This window comes from Bactrocera dorsalis, chromosome 4 (genome assembly GCF_023373825.1).
Source record: "Bactrocera dorsalis isolate Fly_Bdor chromosome 4, ASM2337382v1, whole genome shotgun sequence".
Lineage (NCBI taxonomy): Eukaryota > Metazoa > Arthropoda > Insecta > Diptera > Tephritidae > Bactrocera > Bactrocera dorsalis.
In genome coordinates, this window is record NC_064306.1 from 56,995,556 (window position 1) to 57,012,720 (window position 17,165).

Genomic DNA, 17,165 nt, shown 5'->3' on the forward strand with positions numbered 1-17,165 from the left:
ATTAAAGAAAAGAAATAATTTTAGGGGATTCATAAAATGGAATTATGGACTTTATTTAATTTTTATTTGAAATAGTTTCTAAAAAGTGTTATTAAAGAAAAAATAATAATAATAATTTTAAAAAATTTATAGTAGTATTAAAAATTTACGGTTGCAGTAAATATTTAATGCTTTTTAAAAACTTTTTTTTTTAATCTTAAAATAATATTTCAACTTGTGTTAATAACTAATATTCAAAAGAAGCAGTTGAAAAGGCTTGAAATAAATAATCGATTATTCCAGAAGTGTCAGCACTAAATTTTATTAATTAAGCTCCATAGATATAAACGAGCAGGTGTAGCCGAACAATAAATACGCATACATACATATGTACATATGTATACATAGTTACAGTAAAACTAGTATAATTGAACAAATTTCAATTAGTTGCTTTTTTTAGTATACTTAGCAATATTAAAATAATGTTAGTATATAATGCCTACAGTTATTATAATAACCAAGCTTGCTAGTTGTTCCTTTATTCTGTTCTTCTAAAATTTAATTTCTAATTCTGCTACAATATTAGTTTATATGACAACTCTACACTTTTCGTTAAAAAATTTCTAAATCCAAGTAATATCGCCTTTACTGTACTGTATTTTACTATTTAGCAGCTTATCAAATAAGAATATTTATGCGTTTGTTCGTCAGTCAGCGTTTCTTAGTGGACAAATAAACATTTAAGATAAAGCAGGAAAGCAGAGTTGCCATCGCGTATGATTTAGTTATTTGTATTGCTAAAATTGTACTAAATAATCTCAACTTGAGACTTGTAAAAAATAGTTAGAGAAAAATAGTAGCAAATTTTTTTTTAAACTAAAATTTATTTGAAAGTAAAAAAAATTAAGATGGAAATTATTTTTTGCTGATTTCATTATATACCAATTTTTATATGTATCAATCTGCTCAAAATGCATTACTTCGTTTACATTTTTTTCCAAATCTCTAAAAAAAATTATAAAAAAAAGTTGGGATTCATTAATCTTGCATGTGTGTCTCAACTGATCAAGTTTGACTCGGACTGATAAAAAGAAACATATTTTCACATATTTTAATACAAATATTTTTGTTTTTATAATAAAATTGCTTACCGATTCAGTTTCCGTGCTTATTTTTTATATTTTATTTACTTCATTCAATATTTCCAACCAACAACTTTGGTTTTTCTTCAATATTTTCCCTTTTTTATTTCATTTTGCATCTAGTGGCAACTCTCCCTTCCACTATTCTATTCAGCTATTTTGCTATTAATTTTGTTGTTTCGTATATTATCGTCATAAATCATTGCTCTTCAAACAAACCCGTAGAAGATTTTGAGTAGCGGCGCGTGTGGGTATTATTGCTTATTCGCTTTACACCATTTTTCGCCAAATAAACAATAAATATTATCACCATAGTTAAAGCAAAGCACATACTCACCAGAGTGAGTTGAATATTTCAATTTCTGTGAGATTCTACATATAGCAGTCATGGAGCTATTTCATTTTTTTTTTTGAAGAGAACTGCTTTCAAAATACTTTCTCTTCGTTAGTGTAGAAAGCCACACCCAACGGACCGGCATAATTTACGTGGCGATGTGCATAACTTTCCTCAGTGACATAAAAAAGCGACGGCATGTTTGGTGCTCGATTACGTGTGTTGCTGCTTGCAGTTGTAGTCATTGGTAGCTCATGTGACCGGCGAAAGAGTGAGGTTTTCATTTGCTGTAGTCGAGGAAGACTATTTAAGCGAATAGCATTGAGCAGCTTTTTCGTGTAAATAAATGTTGTACGTAGGTATATGTATGTATGTACATTTAATAATAAATATGTATATTTAATAATAAAAATCTTAAAATTCAGTTTATATAAATGCATATTTTGTTGTTATGTTTATTTCTTTCTTTATCCCGCACACATACTTAGTATAGTTATATAATATGAGTGTTAATTTAACACCTTATATGGGTTTAATATACCCTTGGGATCCAACAATTTCTTCATATCACGCATCATTGCAATCGCTTCCGCTGACTTGCTATATTTTAGGTAATTCTTTTTGATAAAACCGATGCCGTGTTCAGCACTGACGCTGCCTTTCAGCTTGTGAGTATACTCGTAAAGAAAAGGCTCAATTTTGTGGTGTAGTTCGTCGGTATATGCCGGGCATGAAACATTCAAATGTAAATTCGAATCACCTAAAAAGCCAAACATAAAAAATAAATTATAAAAAATATTAGTGAGGCAAAAAAAAAACAAAAATCTTATGAAATTAAATTTTACCGAAAATTAATAAATATCATAACAGGTAAAAACGTTAACATTGGTTGCAACGACGATATAATACCCTACACAAATAAAAAATGATGTAAAATTTTGTACTAACCCAAGTGACCAAAACCTGTGACTCTAGTTGCCAGCGTTCCTATACGTTTCTGCATTACCTCCACTATACTATAGAAATCGCGTAACGGCAACGAAAGATCGTAGTAAAAGCAATAGCCGTCTTTGGTTAAAGCCATCGGTGCCAGCTCGCGCAGCTTCCAGATTTCCTGCATCTTACGCGCTTCACCCGTTATGGTGCCATCAATAATTTCGCCCCTTTCCATGCCGATTTCCACGAACTTATTAATTTTCTCCATATCATGTGTGCCATTGCTGCCAGATGTCTCGAGTAGCATATAAAATGGGAAACCATTAATTGGTGAGCTAAAAAAATAGTATTACATAGTTTTAACTTAAAAAGTGCTAAGGATATAAATATATGTGCATATATTGCATACTTAAGTTTGAAATGTTCCAAACTGGCGTCCAACGTTGGCGCATCAATCATTTCGCAAGCCGATAAAATTTCACCCAAATTTAGTTTGGCACTTTTGAATGTTTTCAACACCGCATCAAAGTTGGGCAAACCTTAAAAATCGCTTGCAAACTTATAATACATCAAAAATGAAACAGTTTTCGAAATTACCCAAAAAGGCCACATGCTGTGCCTGTGGCGCTGGCGCACACAAAATGGACACTTTAGTCACCACACCCAAAGTGCCCTCTGCGCCAATGAAAAGATGCTTCAAATGATAGCCAGTGTTGTCCTTTTTGAAGTCGGACATCAAATCCAAAATTTCACCATTCGCCAGCACCTAAACATACATACACATATATACAAGTATATACATACATATATACTTACACATGTAGTTAGTTATAAGAAAAATAACATTTTATTACTCACCACTTCCAAACCCAACACGCTGCCATGCAAATTGCCGTAGCGCACTACACGCAAGCCACCAGCATTGGTGGAGACATTGCCACCAACATGACAGCTAGACTTGGCACCCAAGTCTAAGGGCACCACTAAGTCTAGCTCTCGGGCTTTGTTATCTAAATTCTCCAAAATGCAACCCGTTTCACATGCCGCTATGCCAGTAATCTCATCAATGTGCAGAATTTTGTCCAAACGCGTCAGCGACAGCACGATCTCATCGAATACGGGCACCGCACCGCCCACCACACCGGTGTTGCCGCCTTGTGGGCAAACAGCCAGCTTACGCTCGTTGCAATATTTTAAAATGGCAGAAACCTCCTGTGTGGTGCCGGGTTTCAGCACCAATTGGCTATTACCTGCGGTTGTATGGGTAGTACTATTTTACTTTTTTGCGAAATATGCACTCGTGATACCAAAAATTGCACAAGCTCTCAATATGGTACATACATTTAATAAGTAAATAAAAATAGTTCAATTTGAAATTAGCTTTCAAAAATATCTAGAACAAACCACGTGATATTCTACAGAGCGGCTACAGAGAAGCTTCAAGGCTTCATCCTTTCCTTGTTGCTTTGGATCCTAGTGGTAAACTGAGCCAGTTTTATTTACTAGGAGATACAAAATCCCGGATGTTACTCTCCCTTTCGTTGAGAAGCTCAATTTTTCAACTGGTGGACAGGATGAAGTACTTGGGATTTATCCTTGATAAGAAGCTCTCTCTGATGCCAAACAAGGAGAGGGTGAGGCTTTATCAGTCGCCTTATACTGTAGTAGCGGAGCAGTTGGGAAGAGGTCTGATGGAGGGCACTCGGTAAAACTACACCAGCTAAACAGCTATAACGTATTTAAAGAGCGGCACTCAACGGCATCTGTGGTGCAATAGGAACAGCCCAAACTGTAACAAACAATGCCATTCTAGACGTTGCACCTGTCGACAAACATAGCTGAAATGTGCTTGGCGGCAACAGCTGCTATTAGACTTAGGAAAGCGGAGTAAGTTGAGACCACCGAACAGGAACACACTAAAACAATGTAGAATATTAGAATAGCAGAAGCTTCTCCTAGCGGCACCTTCTCGGCTCATACACCTGCCATGGATTTGTGGGCAAAGCGAAGCCGTTGGTAAAAGGGTGCAGCGAGGGTAGATTGAAGTTAAGAGGGAGAGTTGAAGATGGGATCTGTTGGGAGCTCCTCTATTGCCCAGCTCTTGTCAGTCTGAGATTGACACACCTTTAGCGAACCTTCCGAAGTTACTGGGATTGATATTAACTACCTGAAAAAATTTGTGGCAAGTTCAAAACACTTGTTCAATCGATGAGGCTATGGTGATCCGCTTTAAGGATTTTATGGATAACACAAAGGGGGATCCATCCGTTTTGGATTAAACCTACGACCAAAACGAACTTAATCTGGAATGCAATGACGATTTCTAAAAGAACTTTTAGAGCTTGGCTGCTTTGCTTTGAGAGCTTCGCTTTCTTAGTCTAATAAAGTCATATTTGAACCTTTCACAGATGCTTTTTCCGGCTTTTAATACTATCTCAAAAGACCGACTATGGTTCCAGCTATAAGAATATCTTTTTCGGAATTTTTAAAATTACTGAAATAAATTTAAACACCGACTTCAATGATTTTAAAATCTCTTCTACCATTAGTCAATGCCATTTCCACAAAAAATTGTTTTTTTTTTTTTTAGCTATACGAATTATTTTAAACAAAGTTAATGCATTTCAACTTAAATTTAGATATAAAGTGGTTTAGAACATACCTCGTACAGAGCGCCAAAAGTCCACATTGTAAGCCTGTAAATCTTCCTGTAGTGCGTAACGTTTACCAACAATGGACTCAAAGAAAGCAATATCCTTGTCTTCCAAGTTTGCGTAGTCGCTGCGTTTTACATTGTGGCGAATCTAACAAATAGTTTAACATTTAAATCTGTGAAATAGGGCATCGGATACATATGTTTTACATTATAATACTGTACGCAAAAAATAGTAAGACTTTTTAATTTAAATTTCACACGAAAACCCATTAGAGGGAAATTTTTTTTGGTTGGCATGACTGTCAGTGATATCTGTGCCAAATGCCACATCCAAATAATTATTAGTGTGTTTACGCTTGTATTTCTGAACTATATAAAGTGCAATCTTGTGTACGGAATCAAATTTTTGCTGCCGATACATTCAGAATGTTGAGAGAGGAGTGTTTTCGATTGGCATACATTATGTAAAGAGGGTCGCGAACGCGTTGATGACGAACCAGGTCCAGGACGGCCATCAACTGATGATGAACACGTCAATAAAACAAAGGAATTGATGCTTGAGAATCAATAATTAACAGTCAGAGAACTTACTGTCAACGTTGGAATATTGAAACCATCTGTGAAAACCTTTTGAAAGATCATTTGGGTCTAAGAAAAGTGACAGTACGTCGAAATCACTAATTTTTTTCGAAAACGTCTGTGAAACAATGCTTTTCGACCACCATGATGTCATGAAGCATATTATCCGGAAAACCGGCAGATCAATCGGCCGAATATCGTGTCAAAGGTGAGGCTAAGCCGCAAAAATCACGCCAAAGCAGGTCAAAAATCAAGACTATATTGACAGTTTTCTTCAATTATCGAAGTGTGGTGCACTCCTAATTACTTCCGACCGGCCAAACTGTCAACATGGTATATTATTTGAGTGTTATGCGTCGATTGCGGAAAGCTGAAATTAGAGGTTTTTAGACAATTGAAGACATTAAACGTGAATTACTTTGCTAACTGAAGGCTAATTCAGAAATTGACTTCAACAACTGTTTCGAGGATTGTAAAAATCGTTGGTACAAGCGTATTGGGGCTAAGGAGGGTTACTTTGAGAGGGAGTACACGGATTTTGAAAAATAAATTAAGACTTAAAATTATGAATAAAATCTTACAATTTGTTATATTACTTATAGTAGTGTTTCAATATTTCTTGATATTAAATTAAATCATTCAGTTTGTATGGAAGCTATATGCTATAGTGATCCGATATCGGCAGTTCCGACAAATGAGCAGCTTCTTGTAGAGAAAATATCCACCAGTTCAAAACGTGAAATTATCTACTCACTGAAGTGTTCTCTTAATAAACACGACCGATGATTCCACCGGACCACAAACCACACCAACCCGTTTTTTTTCTGTGCGAAATGGCAACTCTTAAATCTCTTCAGTTTGCTCTTCGTCCCAAATGCGGCAATTTTGTTTCTTTACATACCCATTGAGACTAAAATGGGCCTCATGGTTGAACAAAATTTGGCCCGAAAATGTCGAATCTTTTTGGTACTTTTCAAGAGCTCATAGAGCAAAGCGATGTCGTTTAAGAAGGACGAGCGTCTTCAGTTCTTACACAAGCTGTATTTTGTACGATTTAAGTTTTACGACCTGAAGCTGACTGATTCAAATATTTTACACAACAACTCAATTTTACCAATTTTTTTTTTAATATTTCTTGAAAATCTTTGACTGGCCTAATTCAGCTAAACTTTGGTTAGTACAAGCATGTTCTCATATTTCTGTCGTAAGCACAATTTTTTAAATTTATTTTATACAGTTGTTTGTTAAATCTTTAATTACCTGTGTTAATTCTGGAGCTGTTGAATAAGCTCTGCGCAGAGGCTTTGTTATCAATGCTTGCAACTTTACTATTCTTCCAAGTGACATTTTCTGAAATAAGTGTAAAAGAAAAGATTTAATTGATATCAGTTGTAACAGGGAAAAGTCAATAATGAGATTTTCATAGCGTGCCTTGTTGTTATGTTTTTAGTGTTAGATCACTATATGACAAAATAGCCGTTAAGAAAAACCCTTGTATCCACATTTGAATTTCAAAAACTCGATTTTTGTTTTTGCGAATATACCGAATGTACATATGTATGTTGATTTCAGAATATTATCCGCAAAATTGAAGTTGATCCGACAAATAGTTTTGTTTTCGTTTTTAACTGAGTGTAGTCGGATTCCAAAACTTTAAACGCGCTTTGCTTGAAACGCTGTTTTCAGAGTCGATAAACAACAATTTTCAGAAACGGTTGGACCGATCGACTTTAATTTTCACACGATCTTCTTAGATGTATACAACAAATTGTAGGACTTTGTTCATAATTTTAAAATTCCTAATTTGTTCTTCAAAACCTAGGTCGCCTCCCTCAAATAATCCACAGTGGCTCTTATATAATTGTGGCAACGGCTTTTCAAATCTTCGAAATAGTTGTTAAAGTCAATTTATGAAATAGCCTTCAAGGCACCTACATAGCAATTCACGTTTCATGTCTTGAACTGACTCAAAACGGCTTTCCGAGAGTGGTGGTTTGAGTTTGCTGAATAGCCAGAAATTACAAGAAGTTAAATCAGACGAATACGGTGGTTGCGGCACGATATTGGTTGAAAATTTGGCGAAAAACTCACGAAGAATCATTGCAGTATTCGACGGCGAGTCTTACTATTTTTTGACCACCAGCAGTATACTATATGTAATTAAACTTCCAATTTCAAAAATAACTTTCAGTGCCTGGACGAAGTAAGTATATACCATAAAGAGAGTAATATATTACTATGAATAGCTATGTGCATGCCTATGTTGATAAATATACGTAAATATATCAATATGTTCACTATAAAATCATCAACATCAGTATACAATAGAGAGAAAGCATCCCTCGCAACCCTATCTCATTACCGCACATAGTATATATGTACATACATACTTACATACACACATACATACATATGTACGTACATACATTCCACATATACATATATGTATGTATGTATGCAAACATGCATAAATAAAAGATACAAAAATGGAGAAGACGTCATCGATGTCTCAAGTCAGCACGAACCTAAAAATGTCGTGTGTACGCCATGTTGGTAGCGGGCCGTTAGCGTGGACACAAGCAACGGTGCCGCGTTCGTGTTTGCCGTCGGCAAAACAGAGTTGGCAAGGTGAAGACTGTTCACTTCAACTTGTGCGCACAAGTGAAATAAGAAATAGTTTTATATTTCTATGAATAATTATTTACTATTAATAAACAAATATAACGAAATACGTTATAATGCGTCCGATTGTTAAATTCGATTTAAATAATTTGTGTCTTAGCAAACTTATTGAAAGAATTTTTTTTTGTAATAAAAGTATTTTTAAGAAAAAAAATATTAATAAATAATAATTTTTTTAACTTTATGTGAGATTTATTCAATTAAATGCACAGTTAAGTGTCCATTTTGGAATACACGAGCTAAAAAAGTCAACTTTGGAGTAATGTAGTCACTTAAATTTAAGACATGAAAGATTAAATTACTTCCAATAACAGTTTTTTTATCAATCAAAACCTAAATAGTATCAAAAGCGAAGATATTTGAGTGCATTTTTCTAGCTTCTAGTATTGACAAAAACGCTTATTACAAACACCTTATTCAATTTCAGAGGCACGAATAGTGTCCGGTGGGCCGTTCACAGGCAAAACGACCTGTAATTGGAGTTAGTCGCGATATAAGTCTAAACGAATAAGCAATCTCTGACGATGAGCGGCTCGATGATGTTCCTGTGACAGTCAACGCCGCCTTTTAGAAGTAAACATGAGCGAGCGGTGGGCCCGGTTCATGATCAGGGTCTGCTATAATAATCTGACCGGTGTCTTGAAGTCCCTGAAAGTCCCAACAGCGAAGTATTTGGTGGTAAGATGCAAAGGTTGATATGAGCTTACTCTGTTGAAGCGTCAACCGCTTGGTGTGTTAAAAAGCCACTTCGGTGTTTGGTTAGAAGTGGAAGAGTTCTATATACAAAATTAAATGGGTGGAGTCTGACGACTTACCTAGTCATATAAGAGGACCATTGTGATACCACCCAGACTATTATTCCCTCACTCTATGGTCACCTTACTGAACCAACCCGAGCTTCAACTGAAATTTATCTGTGCTTAAAGTTTGATTTGTGCAAGCTCTAAAACGTCGTCCAGGAACCCCCGACCAATAGTTGCGATTATTTTCCCGTATAGGACCTTGAATTTGGATAGAAGATGTTTTACAGTCTCCTTTTCTATCTCCTGGCGACTTCAACAATAGTTGAAGTTGAAATTGTATATTTACAAGTGGCCAGAGGCATATAAAATCCCTATTTTTCATTGTCTAATTGTAGAGTGGTGCCTTTTGTGTCTCATTCATTTGTTTCACAATTCCCTGTGATATCACTATGTCCTGGGACCCATTGCAGGTTTAACGTGAAATAAGACGTTTCATAGGATCCCAGGAGACTTTAGTTTTCAAAGCCATTTGGCTATCCGTATACATAAATATAATCCTTGTTGTGAGCACACTCTTTGTCAGAACAACGAGGCTTTCTTTGATTGCTGTGATCTTAGGTTCGAACACACTGCAGTAGTCTGGTAAACCGAATACAATTTGGTATCTAATTTTGCTGAAAAGATACCATCTCCCACTCGATTATCTAGTTTGGACCCATCCGTATAGATGCTTTTTCCTGCATCCCAGTCCGTCTCGCCCCTTTAGAGTTTTTTCGTTATTACGTCAATAAAAGGAAAAAAAATTATAAATAAAAAGATACGCTTGTTTGGAATATAAGAATATCAGTTACCACAACATTTCTTTAAAAAAAAAGTTGGAACATTTTATTAGCTGCAATATTGCCGTATAACTTTTTTTTTATAGAACTCGTAGTTTCGCCGGAAATCGAGATAAACCATTTCTAATCCTTAAAAATTCAACCACGTACTTAACCTTTTTTCCCGTAAACATTTTTTTTTTCATTTTCAATTGCTTCTGCACTAGTTGATACACATTGTGATAAAAAAGTACATGAAAATTGTTAATAAAACACTTAATTATTCATTTGTCGCCTTCAAAGTAGTCCCCACCAGATGTAATACACTTAAGCCAACGATTTTTCCGGACCCCGAAACATTTTTCATAAGCACTTTTTGGGATAGCCTTCAGCTACTTGAGCGAATTTTGTTTTATCTCTTAGATCTACTGAAAATGGGTTCTACGGAACGACAATTTCAGTTTGGGGAACAAAAAAATCAAATCTGGTGAATACGGTGGTTGGTCGATGGTATTCATTGCGTTTTTGGCTTTAAATTCGATAAAAGTCGTGGTTTTGGATACGATGGTGTATTATTCTCGTGTAAAATCCATGAATTTTTCTTGCACAATTCCGGACGTTTTCGACCGTTCCGATGATTATTGATATAAACCCATGTCTCATGGGTAGTTATAATGCTCTCCGCTCTCCATGAATGTGGGATCGAAATTTGCACGATCAAGCCTGTCCAAAGAGACTTGTTGTACTTTTTTTGTTTGAAAAAATTCAGCTTTATCGGTACGAGTCGTGCAAAAACGCGTTTCATACCCAAAATATTCACCAAATCACTCGAACGGACTCGCGAGAGATGTCGAGCTCTCTTGCCGTTCTTTTAACACTTGCCTGACGATTTTCAAGCACCATATTCTTCACTTTTTAAATATTTTCATCAGTTGAAGAGGTCGAAGTTCGTCTAGAACGGGGCATGTATTCAACGATCTCGTGCCCGTCTTTGAAGCCTTTGTACCACTTGTAGGCTTGCCGCTTGTTTTTGATAAAACTGAATCAACTAAAATTAAACTGAATTTCAGCCAATTCTTTGTTCGATATTTTTATCCATTGTAAAACATTCCTGAGATGTGCCGACTTAAGCAGCTGCTTGAAACATCTTTTGCCCGGGAAATTTAATCACAATTTCCGGGTGCTTTTTTGTCCCAATGTACATATTTTATATGCTTACTTATCATCTCAGGAAACATTTGCATTGATAAAAGATAACTAATTTGATATGCACAACTACAAAAGAGTTAATTGCGCATAGAAACACTGATGTGAGGTCGGAATATGTTCAAGCAGTTTATTTAATTTAATTAATTCGGGTGCATTTAAAAAGACATAAACTCTTAATTTATACATTATCAGGTGTTTAACATGCGAGTGCAAGGTGAATTTTATGACAAGCGTATGCAAATCATAAAAGCTAGACGCTTGCTATTATATAATACTTGTATGCTAATGTACGTTGACTCGACTCTGAGCAACAAAACAGTGTTTGTTTATGTTTTTAAAAGACCACATGTTTTCAATACTCAATTATATGCTCTCTTTAATTATAAAAAAAAAAAAAAAAAACAGTTTAATATTTGGGAGCAATATTTTAGTAGCATTAAATTTAGGTTAGATGTTAGTAAGTGCTATATATTTTTTACGAAGTTCGTCATTTGCATAGTATTTCACATCACTACTTTACACATTGATTGTAAACAAAGACAAACACGTTTTCTCTTTTCGCATACTTTATTGTTTGATTGCACATATGCACTTCTTAAAATATTTTATACATATGTATATATTTTTCCGTTAGCTGAGAATTAATTTACTATTTAACATAAATATTTATTTACACTTTCTATTCTTGCTTCTTTGCCCGAAACACTTGTGAACAGTGCCTTTTTAACGATCAACCTCACCGTCAACGATCAAAACAAAAATGAAATGCCAACAAGTGAATCGGACAATTTTTATTATATGCTCGTGACAGCAACAATACACAAATCATATTCGAAGATAAGGCAAAGAACTATTTGCAAAGCTCCTACAGTGAGTCTTAAAGGCTTTCATGTGTTTTTTTTTTTATGAAAATATTTTATTTGTGTTTACATTTACAATTTCTGATCTAAATGGTGATCCACTTCGAGGTTCCCTACTTTTTTAAAATAAAATCACAGAAACTTCAAATCCGTTGAGTCCAATAATCGATGGCTTGTTCGAGCATTTCGACTGGTAACTGGCCGTCGGAGTTGAAACTTTTCAAGAGCCCCATGGAGCGAAGAGATGTCTCTTAATTTTAACAGTTTATTCTGGGTGTTGAGAAATAAAAGTGTGAAGTTGCGACTCCTTGGGCCCTATTCTGTAACTCGATTTGAAAATGTATTCTATTCGAAATTCGGATCTAATTTCTAATTATGCGAAAGTTGTACACTCTTAACTACGGCTGCCATATTAAATACGTACAGTTGATTACGTTTTTGCTTTCTACAACTCAAAAGCTATCGAATATTTTAGTTGAAAAGCCGAAAATCGAGTTACAGAATATACAAAATCCTAATTCGAACAGTTTATTCTGGGTGTTGAGAATAGTGCCCCCTTATCTAACCTTTGGAATAACTTCGTTCATGAGGGGCTTTAGGGTCAACGATTCTTCTAATAATCCGTGTTATCTGAACAAAAACAAACAGTCGGTATCTTAGTATTCATTGGACTTGCTAGCATAATACTTATATTTTTAGTTTTACATTAAACTTTCAAAAAACGGCGTACTTGGAAAAAATAATTTAAAAATCTTAAATTTTTTCTTATGAGAAATTTAACAGTACATTTTTGCCCAATTTAAAAGATTCAGATTTGAGCAAAAATAGTTTAAGAAGCACACCTAAAGTGAATTTAAAAAAATATGTATAATATTTTTCGATTTACAGGCTTCTAAAATGTAACCGCCCACTTCAATCAGCTCCCACAGTTTTTCTAAACGAGTAAATAATCTAAGACAAGTTCATAGTTCATAGTCACAGTTTTTTAGCGCCGCCGAAGATGGCGTTCTTCGTCAAATATTAATTTTTTTTAAGTTTATTGTATTCTTAAAACATTTTTTTTTTAATTGTCAAAAAATTCTCCCTTTTTGGGTTGCCACACTAAATTATTATTTATTTAATTTTTTATATGTGTAATTTTGCAAGTTACTGTTACTGCTAAGAACAGGTTCACGCATTAGTGCAGTCATTATAGAAGTTCACCTCGTAATTCGATATACCCATATGTATTTACACCTTAAAAGACTGGACTACATAGCTAATTGTATATTAAAATAAATATTAGATTAATTTTGCTAATCACTATCTCACCTTTTTTTTTAGTTTTCTCCATTCTTTCTCAAAAGTCTTTAATTTGAACGTTATAAGTAAATCAGCGTTCCATATGTTTTCAATGGGTTCATTTATGAGTTTTTTTTTGGTTTCTTTGATACCGTGCTCTTTCTCCCCATTCACAACAAATCTGCGAAAACTCACCACTTTTCAGAAAGTGTAAGGTGTTTTCTACCACATTGCCTATTATCTACTTTGCTTTTGGTGAATAAAATAAGAGCGTATACTTTCGTCTCATTTTTGTAAAGAGAGCGCTTGAAGAAATCGGATAGAAGAGCATAAAGGTATTAACTAACTATTTCTCTTTGTAACACTAAGCCACACCTGCGCTAAATATTAGCATCTCGCTCAGTTTATCAATGCCAACAAAGCATATGAAGCCTCTCGTGTTGTTTGTTTTTTTGTTTGAGGGCGGTTCGCTATTGTATATTTGTGGACTATACTTCCATGTATAGAATGTGTGTGCATGTGTAGCTACCTTATGCAATGTGCTGTCTCCTCGGCAACATAGCCATTCGCCATTCAATAACGGGTTTACATACTTGCATGCAATCGTGGCGACGAAAGCAGTCGTGAGTTATTACACGAAAGAAAAAGGGAAAACCAAGAAAATGGTGGTGCTGGCCGTGGTGGCGGCTTGATTTGAATAAAATGACGGCATCGTACGGTTTGTGAATAATGGCAAAGTAAATAAAAAAATGGTTGTCCTTTTCAGTTGAATTATGTAAATTAACGTAATAAATATCAGAAAATTACTTAAAATGTGTAAATTTTATATTTATAGAATTTTTATTTACTAATTGAAATTAAAAACATTTATTTTCATGAGTCGTATGAAAAATATACAGCTCGAAGACCAAAAAAAGTACAAAGAAGAGAAAACTTTTAAATTTACTGATCCAAAAGTTTGTACTCATATTATGGTATTTTTAACTTTATTCTTAGACTTAGTATTACTAGAAATATTTATTTGGAAAGAGCTACAGCTGATATCCAGGAGCTCATCTCCAAAAAGTCGATTTGCGGTGACCACTATACCTCTGAACTGAATCCTCTGAAATTAAAAAACCAAACAGATTTCTTTAAAGTAATGTTAAATCTAATAAAGTAAATCGAAGGAATAAGCAAAATAAAGTTTTTGACAAAATGGTGGTTGCTCAAAAAAAAGATTGATTTTAGATTAAAATTTCGGCCTTAAATTGTTTATAAAAAATATATATTTATCGCTGAAAAAATCTGCGTTTAATTACTGAAATATATATTTAAGAAGCTCGTGTTAAAACGTAAGACTAAATGGTTTAGCCATTTTCAAGTAATGTTGGTCACCGACTTTGAAAAACCATTTTGAGAAAAACGCGTTTAAAGTTTGGCCTTGTCTTTCCAAGCACTCTGAAACGCCTCTTCAAATTTGCATGTAACTTCGAAAATATTCACCGGAACGATATGAATCTGTGTGTATTCTTAAATATATGTAAATTGAGAAAATTAAATGAAAAAATTGATGTTTTGAAAATTATAACTGTATATAACCTCTTAATTTCCAGAAGTCTACAATTTATTTAATTTCTCCATATATTTTGATCTCTTTATAATGAATTCTTGTATATAAAATTTTTTTACACCGTGATTATTTTCTACACCCACTTCTGTCTTTTACGAGATATATACAAAAAAAATGCGAAATTCTTGGAAAAATTGGGTTTAGAGCTCCGTACTACCTCGCTGGTGTAAGTTACGACTTTGTTGCACTGGGCACCTTTGTGGAGTGAACAATTCTGAGAAATATACGTCTAAAGTCAAAGCGATGCCATAAAATACCTCTGATCTGTAGGAATTTAAAGACGATTGTAGTGTATTTTCTATGGAAAATTTTTACAGGCCTTGGTTCAGTTCTTAATGTTAATATTAAGGGCTAAAATTTTCAGGGAATTTTTTTAGGGTATTATATTTCCAAGGAAATTTCGAGACGGGACTAAAAAAAATTAATTGTTCAATAAAAGAAAACACCCTAATGTATATAATAGTTTTATTCTCCTAACAGTTGTTTTTATCACTTAAAAGTATGCGATATATGTGATCTGGTCTACGAAAAGGGAGCTAACGTGCGAAAACTAGTTTTCTGGGAAACAGCTGTTAAAAATAAACAACATCCAACAACCATCCGAATCAACTAAAAAGTGAAAATTGATTTTTTTGACACCTAAGCCCCCTTTCCGTAGACCAGGTCACATATGTAGATTTAAATGATTATGATAAGAAGACGACTTGAAATCCGACTGTTTGTCCGTCTATCCGCCTGGAACTTAAATAAAATTAAGATATCTAGATGAAGGACGAGTTCGTTGATGGGCATAATCGACTGGTACGTCCAGAAAACATCATTAGTCCAAAACGTGAAAGGACCAAACTAATAACTAAATTTAGATACAAAACTCAAATTTGGCACAGCGAATCGCATCACAGAGAAGCACCTGGTTTTAAAATCTGTAAAAAGTGGGCGAGGCTCCGCCCTTAATATCTATTTCCCAAATAAATATATATACACGTACATGTGTATATATTGCAAATTTGCACAAGACCAATTCTCTCAAACCCTTCTTATAACCAGTCGCGGATTCATATATGCTACTCAGCTCCATCTGTGATATGATCGATTGATCATTCTCCGTGGTTTATCCTCCAAGTTTCACAACCTAAAAAGATTAGAAAACTGGAAAAATAAGGCAACAGCGGGATAAAGCAACGACAGCGTGATTCTTCAGAAAGAATCGATCGATCTTGCAAAGGCATCAAATATGATAGATACGCTGCTGTAACGTTCCGAAATCGAAGGCAAAAAGCTGAGGAACACTTTCGATCCATTTATTCATACACGAAAAAAAATACGACAGAACTGAAAGTTGGCGAAGGAAAACCAAGAATATGCGGCCGACAAACAAAATATAAATTTTTGGCTTGAGAACTTGTGAAGAATATTAAAGGATCTTAGTGTACCATACATTCCTCTCTTGGATACAATCGGCGAAGATTTGAAAACGCGCTTTGCGGATATTTTTTCAGTCCTCGAAACACTTCATAAGCATCTTTCGAGAAGACCTTCAACTCCTTCCGCGAATTTTGCTTTATCCCTTCGATCGACTGAAAAAGGGTTCCATTCCGATGATTTTTGACTTGTTTGCATGTCAAAGTCATACAAATTATTATAGTGCTATCCATGAATGTGGGATCGGAATTCACACGATTCAAGCATGTCCAAATAGCAACATATTCTTCACTTTTTTAATATTTTCATCAAGCTCGAAGATCGTCCAAAATGAGACATGTCTTCAACGATTTCCCAACCATCTTTGAAGGCTTTGTACCACTCGCAGGCTTTTTTTTCTTGAAAAACTAAATCACTGTAAGCCATTTCCAACAACGATTTCGCACACGAAATTTGGTTAGAAATACAAATTGTAAGATAAATTCTTTGTTTGATATTTCATCCATTTCAAAAATCGCAACGCTCTACAATTTCCGGGTACTTTTTTGTCACAATATATATATGCAATTTTTTTATATTTTAATAGCATTCTGATTCATATCGGAGAGAGACCTTATAAAAGTAAATTTCTGATTTGGTCACAGACTAATATTACGATTGTGCGATCGCAAATATTTACCGTGTTTTTCAAAGGAATTCTTCACACATTCCATATTTTATTTATCTATAGATTTATCGTATATCTATAATTTTTAAAAATTTTCAATAAATATTTTTAAAGGAATAAATAAATTCATGAAAATCATTGAGGAAATATTGTTCTAACCTACGTAATTATTTAGTAATTCTGTTTCTAGTCGTCATCAAAACGGCTAACGGATATTTGTAGAAACTAAAACTGACAGGTATATG

At 34.4% G+C, this 17,165-nt stretch overlaps 2 protein-coding genes across 2 annotated transcripts in view; both read right to left on the reverse strand.

Annotated features, from left to right (window-relative positions):
- The window catches only part of LOC105224336 (D-2-hydroxyglutarate dehydrogenase, mitochondrial), a 41,979-nt gene that overhangs the window by 10,520 nt on the left and 14,294 nt on the right, over positions 1–17,165 (reverse strand). The window lies entirely within an intron of this gene.
- LOC105224337 (D-2-hydroxyglutarate dehydrogenase, mitochondrial) lies at positions 1,880–11,903 on the reverse strand. The gene is made up of 8 exons (XM_049454496.1): positions 11,753–11,903; positions 6,887–6,976; positions 5,054–5,195; positions 3,250–3,641; positions 2,989–3,157; positions 2,801–2,930; positions 2,404–2,726; positions 1,880–2,215 (listed from the first exon to the last, which is right to left on the reverse strand). The coding sequence occupies exons 2-8, from the start codon at positions 6,971–6,973 to the stop codon at positions 1,965–1,967; spliced, it is 1,494 nt and encodes a 497-aa protein (XP_049310453.1). The 5' UTR covers positions 6,974–6,976; positions 11,753–11,903; the 3' UTR covers positions 1,880–1,964.

Bases quoted from the DNA above. Each gene is read 5' to 3' on its own strand.
- LOC105224337 (XM_049454496.1), bottom strand. From the start codon at position 6,973: ATGTCACTTGGAAGAATAGTAAAGTTGCAAGCATTGATAACAAAGCCT. The intron at 3,158-3,249 runs GTGAGTAATAAA...ATGTATGTTTAG, and splicing joins GCGTGTTGGGTTTGGAAGTG to GTGCTGGCGAATGGTGAAAT. The intron at 2,727-2,800 runs GTATGCAATATA...CTATTTTTTTAG, and splicing joins TTGGAACATTTCAAACTTAA to CTCACCAATTAATGGTTTCC.